Source organism: Saccopteryx leptura, chromosome 2 (genome assembly GCF_036850995.1).
Source record: "Saccopteryx leptura isolate mSacLep1 chromosome 2, mSacLep1_pri_phased_curated, whole genome shotgun sequence".
Lineage (NCBI taxonomy): Eukaryota > Metazoa > Chordata > Mammalia > Chiroptera > Emballonuridae > Saccopteryx > Saccopteryx leptura.
In genome coordinates, this window is record NC_089504.1 from 276016566 (window position 1) to 276037121 (window position 20556).

Sequence of the window (20556 nt, forward strand, 5' to 3'; positions counted from 1 at the left end):
TACAATTTCTTCTACAACATATGAGGATTCCCTTTTGTCTACATCCTCACCAGCTCTTGTAATTTTTTTTTTCAGTAAGAAGAGTGGAGGCAGAGACAGACTCCACTATGTGCCCCAACTGAGATCCACTCACCAAGCCCACTATGAGCAATGCTCTGACCATCTGGGGCATTGCTCTGTTGCTCAGCAACTGAGCTCTTCTTAGTGCCTGAGGCAGAAGCCATGGAACCATCCTCAGTGCCCGGGACCAACTCACTTCGATTGAGCCATAGCTATAGGAGGGAGAGAGGGAGAGATAGAAAGAGAGAGCGAGAGAGAGAGAGAGAGAGAGAGAGAGAGAGATATTGAGAGAGAGAAGGGATGGGTGGAGAAGCATATGGGACTGCCACTCACTCTGCCAATGCTCTACTGCTGAGCCAACCGGCCAGGGCATCTATCGTTGCTGTTGTTGTTTTTTTTCCAAACTTTACCAGTTTTTTTCCTTTTCTTTTCTTTTTGCCCTAATGACCTAAAGTTTTATTTTTTAAAAAAACTTTTATTTTACCTTTTCAAGTATACTTCATCTTCATTATTAGTTTCAGGTGTATGGCATAATGGGTAATTTACAAAGTGATCCTCCTAAAATGTCTGGTACCCACCTGGCAACAAACATAGTTATTACAGCATTATTGACTATATTTCCTATGCTGTACTTCACATCCCTGTGAGTATTTTGTATACTGATTATACCTTTCAGCCTTAAACTTCATCTTTTCTTACTCCCTCTTCATTTCTAATTTTTTTACCTTCCATTTTGTTTTCTATTCCTTTTATTTATCTATTTTCCTCTATTCCAAACAGTGTTTATAGTTTCCTTCAACATCTAATGTTGAGCCTAATCTTTATTTATTTGTTTGTCTATTTATTTATTTTTAATTCTTTAGTTTTCTTTCTAACACCACTGTTCTTCCTCCTTCCACTTGTAAATGAACTCATTATTGGTCAATAAGAAGTTCCAGGCCTTGGCCGGTTGGCTCAGTGGTAGAGCGTCGACCTGGCGTGCAGGAGTCCTGGGTTTGATTCCTGGCCAGGGCACACAGGAGAAGTGCCCATCTGCTTCTCCACCCCTCCCCCTCTCCTTCCTCTCTGTCTCTCTCTTCCCCTCCTGCTGCCAAGGCTCCACTGGAGCAAAGCTGGCCCGGATGCTGAGGATGGCTCTGTGGCCTCTGCCTCAGGTGCTAGAATGGCTCTGGTTGCAACAGAGCAACGCCCTAGATGGGCAGAGCATTGCTCCCTGGTGGGCGTGCCAGGTGGATCCCAGTTGGGTGCATTCCAGTCCGGTGCATGCGGGAGTCTGTCTGACTGCCTCAGTTTCCAACTTCAGAAAAATACAAAAAAAAAAAAAAAAAAAAAGAAGTTCCTGCTGAAGAATGTGGGTAACCAGAGCACTAGGGCCACCAAAAGGATCCCATCAAAGTTACATAAAGAAAGGGGACTTTCAGCCCTGGCCGGTTGGCTCAGCGTTAGAGTGTTGGCCTGCCGTGCAGGGGACCCGGGTTCGATTCCCGGCCAGGGCACATAGGAGAAGCGCCCATTTGCTTCTCACCCCCCCCTTCCTCTCTGTCTCTCTCTTCCCCTCCCGCAGCGAAGACTCCATTGGAGCAAAGATGGCCCGGGCGCTGGGGATGGCTCCTTGGCCTCTGCCCCAGGCACTAGAGTGGCTCTGGTCGCCGCAGAGCGACGCCCGGAGGGGCAGAGCATCGCCCCCTGGTGGGCAGAGCGTCGCCCCTGGTGGGCGTGCCGGGTGGATCCCGGTCGGGCGCATGCAGGAGTCTGTCTGACTGTCCCCGTTTCCAGCTTCAGAAAAATACAAAAAAAAAAAAAAAAGAAAAAAAAGAAAGGGGACTTTCACGGTGGCGGGAAGGTGTCATTCTGATCCCACCACATGCCAACATTATCGAGGAATATCAGAGAAACTGGAGGGCTGAGGAGCAGGTACCTCACTAAGTCAAGTTCAGACACACAAACCCCAGATTCCAAAGTGCAGGTGCAGACCCGCAGGTGGGCGTGTCCTGGGCTGGGGAAAACAAGGACGGGGCTCCGCAGGGTCAATCGGCTTCTTGAAATGCAGAGCTTTGGCACAGGGGTCATATATTAGGGCTGGATGGGAAAGGGTAGGACCCTGGCTGGGTCTTTGCTTTGCACTTGCAAAGCGTAATGTAAATTATTCTTTCCCTTACTCCCTTGAGAATACTTTGGGAAGAAAAAATATTAAACAGCACTGTGCCATTAAGCATATTAAGCCTCGAGTGTACGGAGCACTTGCCCTTGCAGAACTAAACATTTCACTGAAGATGAAATATACATGCATGAAAAAGGTGAGGACCCCAGCTTATTAACTGGCACGTTCTTGGGAGTAATGAATGTCATTATAGTCAAGAAAGAGAGGGCTTGGTCTGACCTGCAATGCGCAGTGGGTAAAAGCATCAACCTGGAAGGCTGAGGTTGCCGGTTTGAAACCCCAGGCTTGCCTGGTCAAGGCACATATGGGAGTTAATGCTTTCTGCTCCTCCCCCTTTCTCTCTCTCTCTCTTTCTCTCCGTCTCCTCTCTCTAAAATGAATAAATAAAATATAAACTAATAATAATAAACATTAAAAAAAAGAAAGAGAAAACTTGGTTTGGTGAAGTAGATAATGAGAGCTTTTCTGATGAAACAATGTCTCAATGCTGGAAAATTAAGAATGAGAAAGATTTATTTGTAGGATTGTGAGTAAACCTGTATGATTAGTAAAAGAAAAATAGGGTAACATGATGGATGGTAAAGAGCAAACAAAATTTTATTCCTATTAGTTGCCAGAGAATGAAAGCATCAACCAATGTGGGTAAACAATTTGAAGGGACCAGCACCTTCAAACGTTTAATTTTAACATAACTTTTCCAAAAGTCAAATGTTCTTAAGTGCAGATGGATTCTAAACCAACAGTTCCATTTAGGGCTGATCCCAAAGTAATCATCAGAGCTCTGAGCATAGAGTATACTTTTGGAAAAAATGTAAACCTGAAGTATCTATTAATAGAAGTAAGGAATTGGTGATAGGTACCTTTGTGGGGTGAAATTTTATGCATCAAGCTGTGTAAAAAGTATCAATGTGAGAAACTATAATAAATTTTAAGTGGAAAAGCGGAATTCAATCTATATACATTTTGATATTCCTTTTATTGAGCCAAAGGCTGTATAAATATACATATGAAAATAAATTAGAAATATACTACAATTATATTTAATTTTGTGATTTTCAATTTCTTATATTGACTGACTTTATGTTACATTTAGGATCATGTAAAAAAATTTTAGCGATCTAACACATATATCAATATCTATTTTGTTCATACAGTGGTGGGGATAGAATTGTATTGCACAGGGTTAAGGAATGAGAGGATGATGAGGAAATGGAAGCTCTCAGAACAAACTTCACATGCTTTTTCTACAATTACAAAATTCACATGTACTTAAAGAATTCTGCACCTGAGATGTTTTTTATAAAACCTCACTTCCATAACTTAAGACCTTTTTGGTTCAACAAACCATGGAAATTCCTCTTCCTCTCAGACCAACATAATATTACGATTCTTGGCAAAGCATGGAAGACACTAAGCGTAGGTATGACGTGTAAAATAAATTCCTAAATTTCTTGGATTATAAAATCTTGATACTTTTTGATGACACAGATTAAAGGAGGTAGAATTAAAGAGGCAGTGAATAGGAGACTCAGTGAGGGGAAATTATATATAATTCCTGTTCACTCTTATAGTTGTGAAAGAGTGATATATTGAATGTTTAGTGGCTCTATGTTGGCACTTCTTTGTGAAAACAGAATCTATTTACTGTTCTCTATAAACATCTGTATACCATATTATATATCAAATCTATCTCAATAAAGCTGAAATCAAACCTTTCCCATCTATTTCTAGGTTTGGAAGTAACTTTAATTTTTCCTGTGAGAAAATTCTAAAGATAGGGAAAAAAATATGGTTAGTGCTTGGTTTCTGGTGATAGGTACTAGATTAGATTCAAGGACTGGAGTTCTATTGGAATTTCCTTTCAATCAGTGAAATTTCTACACCTGGTGTTTATCAAGGCATTCTTAATATAATTGCAAATTTTCACATTGATTGCTTCAACTTTGAGTTGACTCAACTAAGGAGGCTCCATTTGATATGTTTCTAGCCTTGTTCCTTATTTTTCTGGACAAGCTCCATGAGTCAAAAATAGAATTTTCTTGCTTTTTGTCCAGTGCCCAGACAGTTTTAAGACTCTATGTATAATAAATATGTGCTAAATACTGAAGGAAATAGTGAGTGTTGCTTTCAAGTGCATTTAATGTGCCTTTGCCAATTCTTTATTGCATGGATTTACTGAATGTTAAAAAGTTCTGAGAAAAAAAAAGAAAAAAAAGTTCTGAGAGATTTTGATTTTTATAGTTTTAGACACTAAAAGCAAAACTGGATTTGTCTCTAAAAGAAATGTTGTCTGCACAGGAAAACCCCTGAATCAGGCAAGCAACCATTGAGATCATTTTAGTGATTCAGTTCAAATGAGAGTATTGACAGTGAACTTCCTAAGGTCCTCACAAAAAAAGGACTTGAAAGAATGAAGGTTTTGAGTGAAGTAGGGGAGTAAAAACTAGTGGTTTCTCTAACTCCCCCTAAAGATGTCGTCAAACTGCCAAAAAAAAAAAAAAAAAAAAGAAAAATGAGAAGAGAATGGTGACTATGGATGAGGTTTTGAGTGGTGTTCTCAGATGGATTACATATTCCGTAAAAAGATTTTCAATGATAAAATTTTTTATTTCCTTTTTATTAGAATAGTCTTTAACTTACATCTAAGTGTCAAAAAGGCAAAAAACAAACCATAAAAAGAAAACACCACACACACACACACACAAGAAAACTAGCCAGATTAGCATTAGAAATAGCTTTGGAGTGTAATTGTTTCAGCTGCTGATTTTCAGTTGCAAGAATTGCTCAATAAAACAATTAGTTTAAACAATATTACGTATTTCCCCATATATCAGACACACCTTAGTTTTGGGGCCCAAAATTAAAAAAAAAAGTGTTACATAAAGTTATTGAACTCAAGTTTTATTCATCATAAAATTCATCCAACTCCTCATCACTGTCAAAACTCCCATTAGCTTGTCCTCATCTGTGTCTGATGACAAATCACTGTCTTCAACAATGAGTGCAAAAACAAGCACGAAAAAAGTGGAAATACCAAGTAAAAAAATCTACAACCACTGTATAAGATGCACCATTTTTAGACCCCAAATTTTTCAAAAAAGGGTGCATCTTATACATGGGGAAATATGGTAAGGTTGGAGGTGGAGGGAGAGGAAGTTGAGAATTACACTGTGATGTATTTATCATTCGCTGAGAAAGGTGGACAATAAAGATGATGGTAGAATAGAGCAGATGGCACAAGGTACATGAACAGGTAATTTGGAGAAACAAAAATGAAACTATGAATGAATAAAGGATGCTGAAAGACATCCCACTTCTGAGCATATATTCAAAAGAATTGAAAGCAATATCTTGAACAGATATTTGCTCAACTGTGGTCAAAGCAGTATTATTCACAAAAGTCATTAGTAGAAAACAAGAATTAGTGGATAAGCCAAATGTTGTGCAAAGGTGCAGTGAAATATTATTGAGCCTGAAAAAACAGAAAATTCTGACATGTTACAACAGGGATGAACCTTGAGGACACTATGCTAAGTGAAATAAACCTGTCAAAAAAGGCAAATGCTGTATGGTTCCACTTACATGAAGAGCCTAATGTAGTTAAATTCATAGAAAAAGAAACTACAGTGATGGTTTCCAGGGACTGGGGGAAGAAAAATGTGGAGTTGCAGTTTAATGGGAATAGCATTTAATTTTTATAACATCAAAAAGTTCTGGAGATTTGTTGCACAATGATGTAAATATACTTAACACTTCTGAATTGTACACTTAAAAAGGTTCAGATAAAAATTTTATGTTACATGCTTTTTGCCACAATTAAAAAAAAAGATGCCAGGGAGAGTAGATTTTTGATAGCCAGTGAGCAAGGTTTAATTTTCTTGATAGTTTAAATACTGCAACAAAGAAAATTGATAGCTGAATTTGGAGTGTGGTCAGAGAGGAAGAGTGTGGTGATGGCTGGGGAAAGGTGCTGGCTGGACAAATATAAAAGAAAGTCTTCGGATGAAGAATTGAATTTGTGGGTTAAGATTTGGACCCAAAAGACAAAGTAGTGGAATCTAGAACACATAAAAGTTAAACCGCACACTCTAAAAACCCTGACTGTGTCTGTATTCAAGAGTTCATTGAATTGAGAAAAAAATCATATAAAGCAAATGTTTTTTAAAGATAAAATTTATTTGAATAACTAAAGTACAAACTATTAAGTGACATTTTATAAGTAACTAGAGCTTCTGAGATAATTGCCAAGGAAACATCCAAAGCTTCAACGGTTCACAAAAAATTTATAATTAAAACCTCACTCCCATAACTTTATAAAATGTGTAAATTAGAATTACTGAGTGAATATGGAAAGGCAATATATAAACCAATAAACAATAGACTTTGCCAAAAAAGAAAATAATAACCAAAGGCAATATACTGTGAGAAAAACTCAAACCAAGTGAAAATTAAAGTGAATTGTTTAACTGTATCTGATGATTCTACTACTGAAATAAAATCAGACCTCCCAACAAAGGTATGCCCATCAACACCACAGAAAATGCTTCCTACTCTGCTTAAATAATTAAAACCACTCTATAACCAGGAGGATATGGCAACCATATGTATGCTGATTACAAAAAAAATGAGTCTATATATAAGGATAGTTTATTTTATTGTCTTCATTTAAAAGGTGACACATTCAGAGACATAGCCTGGCTCCAGGCACATTACAGGAGGCTTTGAAATGTCCTTGAAGGGCATGTGGCAGGGAAACTGAGCTCTCATCTTTGTCACGAAGCAAACTTTCTTTGTTCTGCTTCAGAATAAATGCAAATAGGAATTAGAGCTTATGCCGTCATCTCACTGATGTTGAGCCTACACAACTAGACTTGCTGATATTCAAATGGCTTTTTTCCAACCCATGTTCAGTTGGATTCCAAGCAAAAGGCACACTGGAATAGATCGTTTCTGTTTAGGAGGCAGCATGAATGGCATAGGCACAAATCAAAGTTTAAGTAATGGGAGTATTAACATTCTAGGTCTATACCGATCATAAGTGCTATAACAATTAAAGCATCAAGTCTTTTAGAAGATCTTCTATTACGAGATCCTTCTTCAGATAATATGATTACATAGAGCAATTAAATTTTATATTGATAAATATAAATAAAAGTGAGGGAGAGACCGAAGCAACAGTCTCATTCTCATTCATTCAGATATTCATTTAACAAACATTTACGTAATAGCTTTACTTTGGATCCCTATGGCTTTCAATTTAGAGATCACTCTGGCAATGCCTGACCCTGTGCTCTTCAACCCTTTTCTTCTGACTCACCAGCAGCTGGTAAGCTTTTCTTATTCCACTGCCAGAGAAGGTTCTCTGTGTCTGACTTATGGTATGTATTCTTACAGTGATATGTATGTCTCCTATTTTTTATTTTACTATAAAAGTTCCAAGAGGTCAAATGTGGTACATTTATTTCATAGATTATATAAAAGAAAGCAGTTTTAAGTCATACTTGGACCTTTTCTCTTCACTAACTTCTTTTACATCCTTAGTGATCTTATTTGATCTTCATATTATGTATGCCCACACACTGAAAAGGCCCAAATTTGTATCTCAAGCCTGGACCTATTTTGTAAATCCAGTTGTCTTCTTGACACTTCTACTTGGATGTCTATTTGATACTTCACACTTAAGATCTACAAAGTGGAACTTCTCAATCCTGCTTTCACATTCTTAGGCATCTTAATTAATGACAATTCTATCCTTCCAATTCCTCAGAAAAAATACGGTGGCATTGTCATTGACTCCTCTCTTTTTTTCATATTCTAATACAGGCTACCCTAAAAGTGTAAGCAGAACCTGACCTCTTCTCACCAGCTTGGTGGTAGCTCCTCACAGCTTCTCACCTGGATTACTGTGATAGAGTCCTCACCTATTCTCCATCTTCTGACCTTGGCTTTCTATACTCAGTTCTTAACACAGCAGTTAAAATGATCCTTTATTCTTCCACTTAACCCTTCCAATGGTTCCCATCTCAGAATAAATGCCAAGTTCATTCAGTGGTCCCCAACCTCTGGGCCATGGACTGGTACTGGTCCGTGGGCCATTTTGTACCTGTCCACAGAGAAAGAATAAATAAGTTACATTATTTCCATTTTATTTATATTTAAGTCTGAACAATGTTTTATTTTTTAAAAGTAACCAGATTCCTTGTGTTACATTTGTCTAAGACTCACTCTTGACACTTGTCTCGGTCACGTGATACATTTATCTGTCCCACCCTAAAGGCCGGTCAGTGAAAATATGTTCTGACATTAAACCGGTTCGTGGCCCAAAACAGGTTGGGGGACCACTGCTCTATATGATCGCTCATCCTCACCCTCCTTCCCTTACCTCTCTGATTTCATCTCTACCACCTTCTCACTCAGCCAGTCAGTACTAAGCTACATGGCCACAGCATGCACACACCTTCTGGTCTTTGCACTTGCTGATCTTTCTTTCTGGAATATCCTTCCCCACATGGCTGGCTCCTTACTTTAATCTTTGCTCAAATGCTATTTTGTCAGTGAGGACTTGTTTTCTACCACCTTGCCTTCTCAACCTCCCATTCCTGCTTTATTTCTTTTCATAATACTTGTCATCTTTTTATTTATAATACTCTTAACCTTTTGCTATTTATTCAAATATTTGTTGAATGAATTAAAATGAATTAATTAAAAATGAATTTAAAATAACAAATATTAATTGGGAGTGTGCTTAATTAAGGTAACAATTTCTGTTTAAAAGTATTAAAAATTATGCAATCAAACCATATTTACTCAGCATTGTGCTTATTTATAAAGAGAATTTGAAGGACACTTTGACATAGACATTAATAAAAACATTTTAATTTCATGAAATATCGGTTTGTCTTCTGATTAGCTTGCTGGGTTGTATGGATCAATCATATATACTTCTCGTGTTTCTAAGTGAAGATCTTCTGTTTTAGGGCTTTTATTTGTAAAATAATGGCTAAATGAAAGAAGAAAGAAAAAAGTAAAATTTTTACTCATGGTCATAATTTGTATAAAGATGTAACAGTTGTTTGTTTCCATAATTCCCAACAAATAGTAAGTAATTTCACGAATGATTCCATTCTTATTATCCTAAGCAGACTATTAAATAATCCCCACTTCTTGGAAAGGATCATAAAAACAAATAACTTGCAAGGCTGCTAAGTAATCAATTCAAAAGGTGACATTAGGAAGCTTTACCTCAGATCCAAGATTCTTTGTGACTAATAACTAACCCTAGTTTGCAAAAAAAAAAAAAAAAAACCAAAAAACAACAAACGAAGCCTTTTTTTAGTATATGATCATAAATTCACCTTTGTGGAACACAATCTTCCATCTAATTTAAAAGGGAATTTTTATATTTAAGGTTTAATTCAAAATCTTTACATGGTCATACAGCACTGAAAGCTTTTAATGATTTTTAAAAGAATATTTACTTTTCCTCTTAGAAAGCACATAATTTCACTTTCTTGAAATTAGTAAAGGATAATAGAATGTGATTATAGTACAATGTGGAACTCTGAAGTAAAAAATTACTGGGGAAGAAAGATTATTTCTAAGGTTACTTACAGTATGTCTCTTACTACTGTATTAAAGAGGTCAGCTTATAAGAAGAGCCATTAAGAATATTATAAAATGGTAAATTTAGATCAATATGAATTTATATTTTATTAAAATATAGATGTCTAGAAAAAATAGCATAGGTTTTCCTTCAAATGTTTAGAAGGCTTTTATAAATATTTAATTTTTTATAAGACATCCATTTTTAAGTGATCATTCATCTCACTTAAATAATATTTAAGGCTGCTCAAATGTCTATATCAGCTATCAAAAAGTAAACTCAATATGGTTAAAATGGAAATAAAACAACAGGGTGATGCTTAGGAATTTAGTTTAACATGTATGTTTGGTTCATATCAATTCAGGCACTTAAATAATAGTAAATGATGTAATCATGTTTGTATACTTAATAACGTTCAGACTGGAACATTATGAATTATTTGAGCTGGTAGACATTTCCAAAGGTTGCAGATTCTCCTACACGTGTCCTGATAGCCAACTTAGGAAGGAGCATGAAGGAAAGAGATAGAGACCACATTTTCTATTTATTTAAATTTGTAATTACTCTTGGCTAAAATGACCTTCAATTTTCTGCAAGGAAAGCCAAGCAAATGACATCTCTATTTTTTTTTTCTTCTTCTCCCTTGAATTTTCTGGAACTACTACTGTCTCTTAGATTTCCTGCTGCTTCTTGACTGTTCCTTCCTCTCCTTGCCTTTCTGTCCTGTGACCATTTCTCATCCCTATTTTTATCTTTTAAGTTTTTTTGGTCCCAAAGACTCAACTCTGATTTAAATGTCATCTCCTGAGTCCAGGCCCCTCTCCTGAGTCCCACATCACAGGTGCCACAAAGTGGCATAGTCAGAACTGAACTCATCCTCTTCCGCCAGAAACCTGCCCCTCTCCTCTTTTAGTGAAATACAAGGACCACCCAGGGACCTTTACTTGGCTCTTTCTACCTACTCTCAACAGGACACTCAGCCCTGGAAATTCTATATTCTTAATAGCGAAGACATCTCTTGCCTCTGTTCCAGCCTCTTGATCCCTGCCACAGCTGTGCTGGCTGATGGCCCGATCCTGCTCCCTTGTAACAATGCAAAATCTGGCCTAGCTCCTGACAATTTTTCTAGATTCCCCAAATGTCTATTAAATGAAATATTAGTTCCAAGGGATGTTAAAAGCATTATATGAGATTAAAAGAATTGTGCAATCAAATTAGTTTTTAAAACAGGCTTTTATAGTCTAGGATGTTAAATATTCTCATGGTGGATGTGAATCTCCATGAGAAATATAGTATGCTGTATTTTCTTTTTTTTATTTTTTTTAAAAATTCATTTTGGAGAGGAGAGAAAGAGATGGGGTGGAGAAGCAGGAAGCATCAATGCCCATACATGCCTTGCTTGACCACCGGTTGGAAGCTGGTGACCTCAACAATCTAGGTCGACGCTTTAACCACTGCACCATCACAGGCCAGGCCACAATATTTTCTAATCTTATTTAGTCATAGAATTCCCCTTTGCTTGAAGTCATTCACAACACCGTGGTTCTGTGGCACATCCTCTGGTAGATGCTACAGTGTAAAGTACATTCCAACTGTAGACCCTTGCCAGAATTGCTGTGCTCGGGCCCTCCTAGGTTTAGAACAAACTACTCAGGTTCATAGATGTCATCACTGTATAGTATCAATGTAGTCCTTTCATGTCTAATGCTTTGATTTGACACAACTGTGAACAATGTAATCAGGTGGTACTGGTGGCATGCTATATAAAGGATCCAGGTGACTTGGTATTTTAAAGAAATTTTGCTGGAGTTTGTGGGTGACATATTTGGGGTGACATGAGAATTTGAGACTTCTTTAAGACTTCACCTGATTATTCTCCCTAACAGTATTATGTATAGAGACATAGAACTTATGCACACAGAATACTGCCAGCCTGACACACGATGGTGTCATTTTGTAATAATGTATCTGTTGTACAAATTCAAATATTCTGTAATTTCCATGAGATTTCTGTGTCAGAGGGGACTTTTATGCCATTGCCTCCACCTTAACTTATGTCACCTTTACCTCCAAACATATTCAAACACACTATTTTCCAGTCACATCAAATTGCTTATGTAGTTCTCACAATATAAGGTAGAATGACAAGCCTCTGGGTCAAACTGTTCCTTATGCTCAGAATAACTTTCCCCTCCTGTGTATATTTTTTTGAATCTCACCTAAAATATCTTCTGTAACATGGAACTTTTTCTATCAAAATTTCAAGTACTGACCTTCCGTTTCATGTCCTCACCAAATATCCCATGAAATATTATGGCAACATTATTGATTCAAATTTACAAAAAAAATAATAAATTAAAATAAAATGTAAAGGTTTGTCTAATTTCTGGAAAATAACACATAATATAACACAACATAGAAACCTAACAATGTACTTAAGTTGTCATGAATACAACTGAGCAAAAGATTATGTTTTTAAAAATTTTTTAATTAATTTTAATTTACTGTGTTAACATGGATTCAAGTGTCCCACTCAATATACCTCCCTCACCCCCACCCCCTGCAAAAGATTACTTGAACAGAAGAAAGACCTAGTATGTTTCTGAACAGGAAGCATTTCATAAGAGATACCAATTCTTCACCCCCCCCAAATTCCTCACACGTTAATCTATAGACTTAAATGCAATCACAGTTTATGTGTTTTCAGAAAATGACAAATAATCTAAAAATCACCTGAAAGAACAAACAGAAGTGAATAGAAGAAAAAAAATCTCCCCCAACATTATAGCAAAGGGATTCCTTCTAAACTATATAGTATAATAGAAAGTCATACTTATTAAGCATAAAATGGTTTGATAGAATAGATAGATCAATAAAGCAGAAAAAGATGTCCAAAAACACAACAGATCCACATATATTAATAATTTGATATTTGATTAAATTAGAATATTTTTCAGAAAGTCATTTGGCAATTTTATTAAGCGCTTAAAAGATCTTACCTTTATCCCTAGTAATTCTAGAAATCTATGTTCTGGAAGTAAGCACTTGTACATGTGAAGAGGTTTATTAAAAGGCATTCCTTATATCTTTATTTATTATCAAGAGAAATGTGGAAGCAGCCTAAAATTTCCACAACAGAAATAAATATAATAGAATAATATACTATTATGTAATTAAAAAGAAAGCATGATTTAAAGACACAAAAATATGTACATGTGCAAAATGAAAAATAATAAGGCAGGAGACAATAATGCCAAATTTTCAGTTTAAAAAAAGAAAAGAAAAAAAGAATATAAGAATAAGTTTAGACAGGACTATACCAAAATATCTGCAGATGTTACTACTAGGATGTTTTCTTTATCTTTTCTAGAATTTTTATAATATGTCATCTGAATATACATCATTTATTTATTTATTTTTTTAATATATAGTTTTTTAGATTTTATTTATTCATTTTGGAGAGAGAGGAGAAAGAGACAGAGAGAAAGGAGGAGGAGCAGGAAGCATCAACTCCCATATGTGCCTTGACCAGGCAAACCCAGGGTTTCAAACCAGCGACCTCAGCATTTCCAGGTCGACGCTTTATCCACTGCGCCACCACAGGTCAGGCAATATACATCATTTAAATAAGTGCTCAATATCTTTTTAAGACCTTACAGGTAGGGCTTCCTGTATATGGCATAAAATACCATATTCCAGCTCTCACATTTTCATATTCCTTTCATGTGACTGTGCTTCTTTGTTTAGTTTCAGGCAAGAAGCTGAAACTGTTAGTGAATTTTGGTCTCACATACATTGAACTTACCGTTCTCTGTGTTTTAATAGCAGGTATAAAGTGACACCAATCAACAAGAGAAGAACTAAGACACCTACAGAAAGACCTAGAAAACAAAAGAGCAAGTTTCACAGGCCAGAAAACGTGACCTACATCGTTTTGAAGTGATCGTGGGGCCTATTCCTCATGGGGGAGAATATGGTAGGTTACTGTCATACTTATCCTTTCTGAGCCATATAAATATAGAATTCCTAAATAATTATACCTGAGCCTCAGGTTTTTCTGGCTCAACCCAGTTCACACCAAGCATTTGACTACCAGGTTCCAGTCAAGTTCTGTTGGGCTTTTCTGTTCTTTCTAGTTTTATTAGTAATATCCTAGTCATTGGTATAGAATTAGGAGCACATCAGGGTCCCATGACTTTGTATAACAATATTTAACTTTCATTTGTGAAATATGTTTTTCTACTGTAGAATAAGTCAGCCTATTCTGATACTGCCAAATCACATCAAAGACCAAGAGTTAATGTAAACTAAACTTTCAGTGTAGAATCTGCAAATAGCTGGCGTTCAAAATATGTATTCAACTCTATCTAAAAGTGACATTTTATAATGTAAAGCGCACATAAAAAATTCCTTAAAACACCAAAAATGATAATTTCTTATGAGTGAAAGAGAAAAAGATTAGTAACAATCTGGCAGGATATAAAACTTCAAATTTTATGTAAATGATTATAAAATATCATTAGAATGTTTTTAAGTATTTAAAAAGAACTTACCAGCATAAAGAGGAACAAGTGAGCCTAAGGAGAATCCAAAATCATAAACATATTAGTCTAGTTGCATAATTCAGTGTAGTCCAAAGTCCCATGGCAGTGCCCTGGGAGCTAGCACTGTCTCTAAGTTAACACTCCTGTCTCTCCAAGTCGATTTAAAAAGATGGATTGGAACCTTAATTCTACCCACCCTTACTTAATTGTTTATATAACAACTCATTGGACTTAAAAATTTTTTTTCACTTTAATGTGGTAAGTTGGGATGGTTCATCAACTAAAATACCAATATACTCAGTATGATCAGAAATTTCTCAGGTTCGAATGCAAATATTAACTGTTAAAATGGGTTTTGAGATCTCTGTTCAATTGGTAAGAATTTATAAATTAAGAGTCAGCAATGAAAAAAGTCTCAGCAGCAACTCCTTACAAAATGTAAGGTGATTAGTTTTGTACCTTTTAAGCTAGTGTTCCTCTACTTTTTTTCTTTACTTCCCTCATTCTTGGTAAGTGTTGATTTTTCTAGAATAGACTATCAACTTCAAGTTTGTCTGTTACTATTTCACTGGTTATAGCCTATATAAATTTAAAACCCAGGAATCCTTGCCTGACTAGGTAATGGAGCAGTAGATAGAGACTCAGAAAGGGTAGCAGAGGGCTCAAGTTCGAAACCCCGAGGTCACCGGCTTGAGCGCAGGCTCATCTGGCTTGAGCACAGGCTCACAAACTTCAGTGCAGGGTCGCTGGCTGGCTTCAGCCTGGAATCATAGACATGAACCCATAGTCACTAGTTTAAGCCCAAAAGTCACTAGCTTGAGCTAGGGGTCATTTGCTCTGCTGCAGCCCTCCAGTAAAGGCACATATGAGAAAACAATCAATGAACAATTAAGGAGCCTCAATGAAGAGTTGATACTTCTCATCTCTCTCCCTTCCTGTCTGCTGTTCCTCTCTCTGTCTCTCTCTTTGTCTCTGTCACACACACACAAAATAATAATAATAATAATAAACAGCCCAGGAATCCTTAACATTTAGGGATACCCATTACTCTCTTCTCTCCAGTGAGACAAGACCAGCCAAGTCCCTTACACTTACCTTGTAATTTGCAAACAGCCAGGGGAGGGTTCCACTGGTGATCCTCCTGGCACTGGCTCTGGGGACTGCCTTCCAGGGTATATCCATCTTCACACTCCAAATTAACAACTGCTCCATACTGATAATTTTTCCCAGGCACCAGCCCCTTCTGGATTCCATTCAAATACTCTGGGGAGCTGCAGTTTACCTCTGAAATCATAGGAAGCAAACTCACCAATGAAGTAGATAGTGCACTTAATGGAAAGGTTTGTAAAACCAACTTAGTTCATTCTTAGTAAGAGTAGCCTCATTGAAACACCAAAATAAAAACCTAGGAAGAGTCAATGTCAGTTTTTTTTTTTCAATGTCAGTTTTAATAACCTCCAAGTTATTTAAGCCAGGTTATTTTCTTTCTTTGTGCTTTAGTTTCTAAATTGGTAGCTGGTTAATTTTAATGACATGCTACAGAAATTGTGAGGCCTAAATGGGTAAGAAATGTGAATTACTGTTTGATCATCATCAACTCTTACTCTACAATTCTTCATACACGTGCATGCATCTTCCTTTCTTCTTTTCTCTCTTCAGTATAGGGGTCAGTACAGTGTGATTTTGTTTTGAATCCTGACTTTAGGACTTCCTAATGTGTGGTCCAGGGAAATTTATAAATCTCTTCATTCTACTGAGACTTCCTCATAATATAGAAATAATAATAGCACCAACTTCTTATGATTCTTACAAAGAATGAATAAATAATGCTGTGATGAACATGGGGGTGCATGTGTCTTTGTCCTTATGTACCACTGTTTTTGACTTTTTTGGGGGGTGAGGGAGAAAGAGACAAATATACAAAATATACAGTGATGGAAATGATTTGACTTTGGGTGATAGGTATACAGAATAGTCAGCAGTTCAAATGCTATAGAAATGTTTACCTGAAACCTATGTACTCTTATTGATCAATGTCACCCCATTAAATTTAATTTTCTAAATAAAAATTTTTAAAGAAGACAATGCAAGCATAACGCTATGCACTGTATCAGATATACAGCAGAAAGTTCTCAACAAATGTTACATATTAACTCACTTCTCATATTCCATATGGCTATTAAAAATGACACTCTGAAACATTTATAAAAATATATCCATAATCAGAAGAAATACACTGAAAAAAACAATGTGCTTTTTCATTAGTATTTTGTGATACACATACTTATTATAACTGTAATCACAGCATAATTTCAATTTACACTTTGGTTGTTTAATTTATGTAAGCATTTCAATTTTCTATATTTCAATGTCTACATAAATGATCACTCATCAGATAGACTACACCTTAAGTCACTTTTCTTATTTTTGGTATTTAGATTAATTAATCTATTAATGAAGACATTTATTTGGCAATTTTAAATTTGAAAGTAACTAAATGAACATATCTGTTTTGGGCAAATTTGATTTAAAATAAAAAAAAATAGGTAACGCACCTTTACAGTATGGTTCAGGTTGGCTCCAGGTTCCCTCAAGTGTGCAATGAAGGAGTGCGTCTCCCACCAGCAGGTAGCCTTGGTCACAGCTGTACAGGATTGATGTTCCAGGAGAAAATCGAGCTATATCACCACCAGTGTGATTCCCATTGGGGATCTTCATTGGAGTTCGACATCCTACAAAAGCTTAAATACCAATAAAAATGATCTTTAATTTACCACCGAGGAACACATAGCCAACACTATCTGCAGGTGATAGCCATACAGAAGGGAGGCAGGCAACAAGTCAACAAATTAGAACTGGTAACATCCATATCACCTAAACCAAGCAGCACTGGACAGAGATTTGCACTGCCCACATATGCTGTGTATGATTAGAAGAAAAATGTCAAAAGTAAGATAATGAAACATCAATGGTTGCAGCCTACGATTGTAGTCTCTCAGCCCAAAGTATTCTTCCTTTTCCCTTTAAATAGTAGAAAGGCTATAGTCTAAGGGTCACACACTTAAATGCTCACAGTAGCCAGGAAGTGGATCCACCACATATAGCAAAGGAGAGAAACCTGCCCTTCTGAAAATGACAGCCAAAGCCAGAAGCGGATTAAGGTCGGTTGAGGCCCCGGGTATAGAATAAAATATTGGGCCCCTTATGAAAAAGAGAGAGACAGGAAAAATAAAAATACATGTTAACCATATTTTTAATAAATAATAAATATTATGTACTATTAATGTTTAAATTACACATATGAAACCAAACTTGGTGTCATTAGAATAATATAAACTTGGACTTTTGTGGGGCCATTCAGAAGTTGGAGCCCAGGGCACCCACCCGGTGTGCCCCTCATTAAATCCATCTCTGGTCACATTCATAAGAGATTCCAGTTCCATATAGAAAATGTTCTGCCTTCACACCTGTGTGCCTGCCATTGTCAGTCATTGGTGGAGGTTGGCAGTAAATAGCTGCAGAAGAGATTCAGGAAATTCTACTTCAGCTCGTATACCAACATGGACAATCCTCATTCAGATACAAATAAAACTATGCCATAACAATAAAATTATTTAAATTTACAAACTGTCTTATGTTTTCTTTAAAACAGTTTTACTAATATTTCTGACTATTTGAATAATACATAATCACTCAAAATGTAAAAATACAGTAAATAAGAAAGAAATACCCCTGGCTGGTTAGCTCAGCGGTAGAGCGTCGGCCTGGCGTGCGGGGGACCCGGGTTCGATTCCCGGCCAGGGCACATAGGAGAAGCGCCCATTTGCTTCTCCACCCCCACCCCCTCCTTCCTCTCTGTCTCTCTCTTCCCCTCCCGCAGCCAAGGCTCCATTGGAGCAGAGATGGCCCGGGCGCTGGGGATGGCTCCTTGGCCTCTGCCCCAGGCGCTAGAGTGGCTCTGGTTGCGGCAGAGCGACGCCCCGGAGGGGCAGAGCATAGCCCCCTGGTGGGCAGAGCAACGCCCCTGGTGGGCGTGCCGGGTGGATCCCGGTCGGGCGCATGCGGGAGTCTGTCTGACTGTCTCTCCCCGTTTCCAGCTTCAGAAGAAAGAAAGAAAAAAAAATGTAAAAGAAAGAAATACAACTATAATACCATAAACTAAAAATATAAACTATATATATATTTATTAATCTTTAGCCTTAGCAGATGTATGGGAAATATTCAGTTCCTACTTGACAACTCTGATTCCCAATGACAGTGCTGACCAAACAGTGAAGATATTTCTAATCTTAGGTACATCGAGCTAGTACACATAGACTGTTGAGGTAGTTTTAGATTTGTTCCTAAGTGGCCTGCCCCCTCTAAACCCCTACAACTTAACTGATAATTTTAATTTCTATCCTACCTTTACAGAGTGGAATCTTTTGGAACCAAACCCCATTCTCAGAATCTTCACACTCGCGGTAAGTGTGCCCACTCAGCTCGTACCTAGAAAGAGATTATAATACATTTCTTCTAACCAATATCACACCTCTGAAAACTAGCCTCCTCATGCCACAAATTCAGGGGAACACTTAAGTAAGAACTTCAGTAGAGAAGAATTAAAACCCTTGACCTCCACATATAACAGCTACTTTAGATTCACAGTTGATCACAGCGAAACTATTTCCATGTCAAGAAAGAACTAAAATGTCAGAGATGCTCCTTCAACCTTGGAATTTCATATTCTCAGTGAGTGTGGCAATGAAGAACCTCTAAAGAAAGTCAGCAAGACAAGCTAGGGTAGAATTAATGCACAGAACAAAGTAGAGCCCCCCTCTAAATGGATCATCTCATACTCACCCATCCTGACACGATGTATTAAATGCAATCACTTGTGCGTCAACTGGAAGCTCTTGAACATTTTCTCTCACAGGCTGACATGGTACTTCTAGAGGAGTGAAGTTGGAATTACTTATACACGCCTGATGTCAAAGAGTAAGGCAACTCTGGAACTGAAAGTACCTTCACACCGAGGGGCAGAAGGACTCCAATTTCCTGAAGGCATACAGTGAATGGATTTGTTTCCCACAAGCAAGTAGCCAGGGTCACAGGTGTAGTCTACAGTCATCCCAGAGACAAAGAGGACCCTATTTCCACCTGTGTGCCAACTGTGGTGGAGCCCAGAGGGTGGCTGACAGCCTGAAGAGAAAACTCCCCACATAAATACCAACAAAAGAGGAATTAATACTCAAGAACTTAAGTGTACAAAATTTGACAACAGACTATCTTAAACATTTAAGCCAATGATCATAAAGCTTTTTGCATACAGTATTGAAACTGGACATTTAGCTTCCATTACCTAACTTGAGTATATTCTGGACACAGGAGGCATTTACATGAAAACATATGCAAAAAAAAAAAAAAAAAATAGTCAGTTACAGATGGAAGAAATGGGATAGTAATCTGTGCCCATTGACATTTTCCATGACTCTAGTTTAGGGTGGGGGATAAGAATAATAAGAATAATAAAGAAAATACCATATATTTTTTTCCCATTGGGTTTTTACCTTTTTCACAAACTGGTATTTCAGGATCCCAGGTGTTATTGTCTTTGCAACGAATCTGACTGCTACCTCGCAAAGTAAATCCATCATCACACTTGAATGTCACACTGTCGTTGTAGAAATATGGGGCTTCCTTGCCTAATATCTTGTATCCATTTTCAACATGCACATGTGAGCACTGAACAGCAGGGAGGGAAAGTTTGCAGAGAGGAGCAGGGCCGCTCCAGATGCCTCTCTCTTGATTGTTGTCTGTACAACGGATGGTGTGCTCCCCAATGAGGTTGAATTGTACTCCTTTCTCTGGCCCAGGGTTACATGTATAAGTGACCGTGGTTCCATATGGAACATCTTCTGAGGAACTTCCTGTGTGTGTCCCATTGTAGATAACAGGGGGTGGTGGGCAGGTGATTTCTGAAGAGGTGAGAAGTGATTACATAATTCTACTTCACTGTTAGACACCAAAGAAGAGACGTGAAGCTGGTTATGAACCTGTTGTTATCACATTTCCTGGAGGATATGGGCAAGTTTTGATGATATAAGATATATGAAAACTCATTATGTGTTTAAATAGGTTTCACAGGAAAGATTTTTGTGACAGAAATCTTTGTTAAAAGTGAACATTAGGCTCTGGCTGTAGGTTAG

At 37.2% G+C, this 20556-nt stretch overlaps 1 protein-coding gene across 1 annotated transcript in view; it reads right to left on the bottom strand.

The window, feature by feature from the left end:
* Positions 1–6461: 6461 nt before the first annotated feature.
* LOC136390834 (complement receptor type 2-like) overlaps positions 6462–20556 on the bottom strand; it is a 29010-nt gene continuing 14915 nt past the window's right edge. The window contains exons 7-16 of the mRNA XM_066361859.1: positions 19918–20325; positions 19373–19561; positions 19211–19298; positions 18774–18856; positions 17836–17883; positions 16924–17109; positions 15464–15652; positions 14378–14401; positions 13630–13705; positions 6462–9221 (exon numbers count right to left, since the gene is read on the bottom strand). Coding sequence (XP_066217956.1) covers positions 9128–9221; positions 13630–13705; positions 14378–14401; positions 15464–15652; positions 16924–17109; positions 17836–17883; positions 18774–18856; positions 19211–19298; positions 19373–19561; positions 19918–20325 — 1385 coding nt within the window. The 3' untranslated portion in view covers positions 6462–9127. The remainder of the gene's footprint in view (positions 9222–13629; positions 13706–14377; positions 14402–15463; positions 15653–16923; positions 17110–17835; positions 17884–18773; positions 18857–19210; positions 19299–19372; positions 19562–19917; positions 20326–20556) is intronic.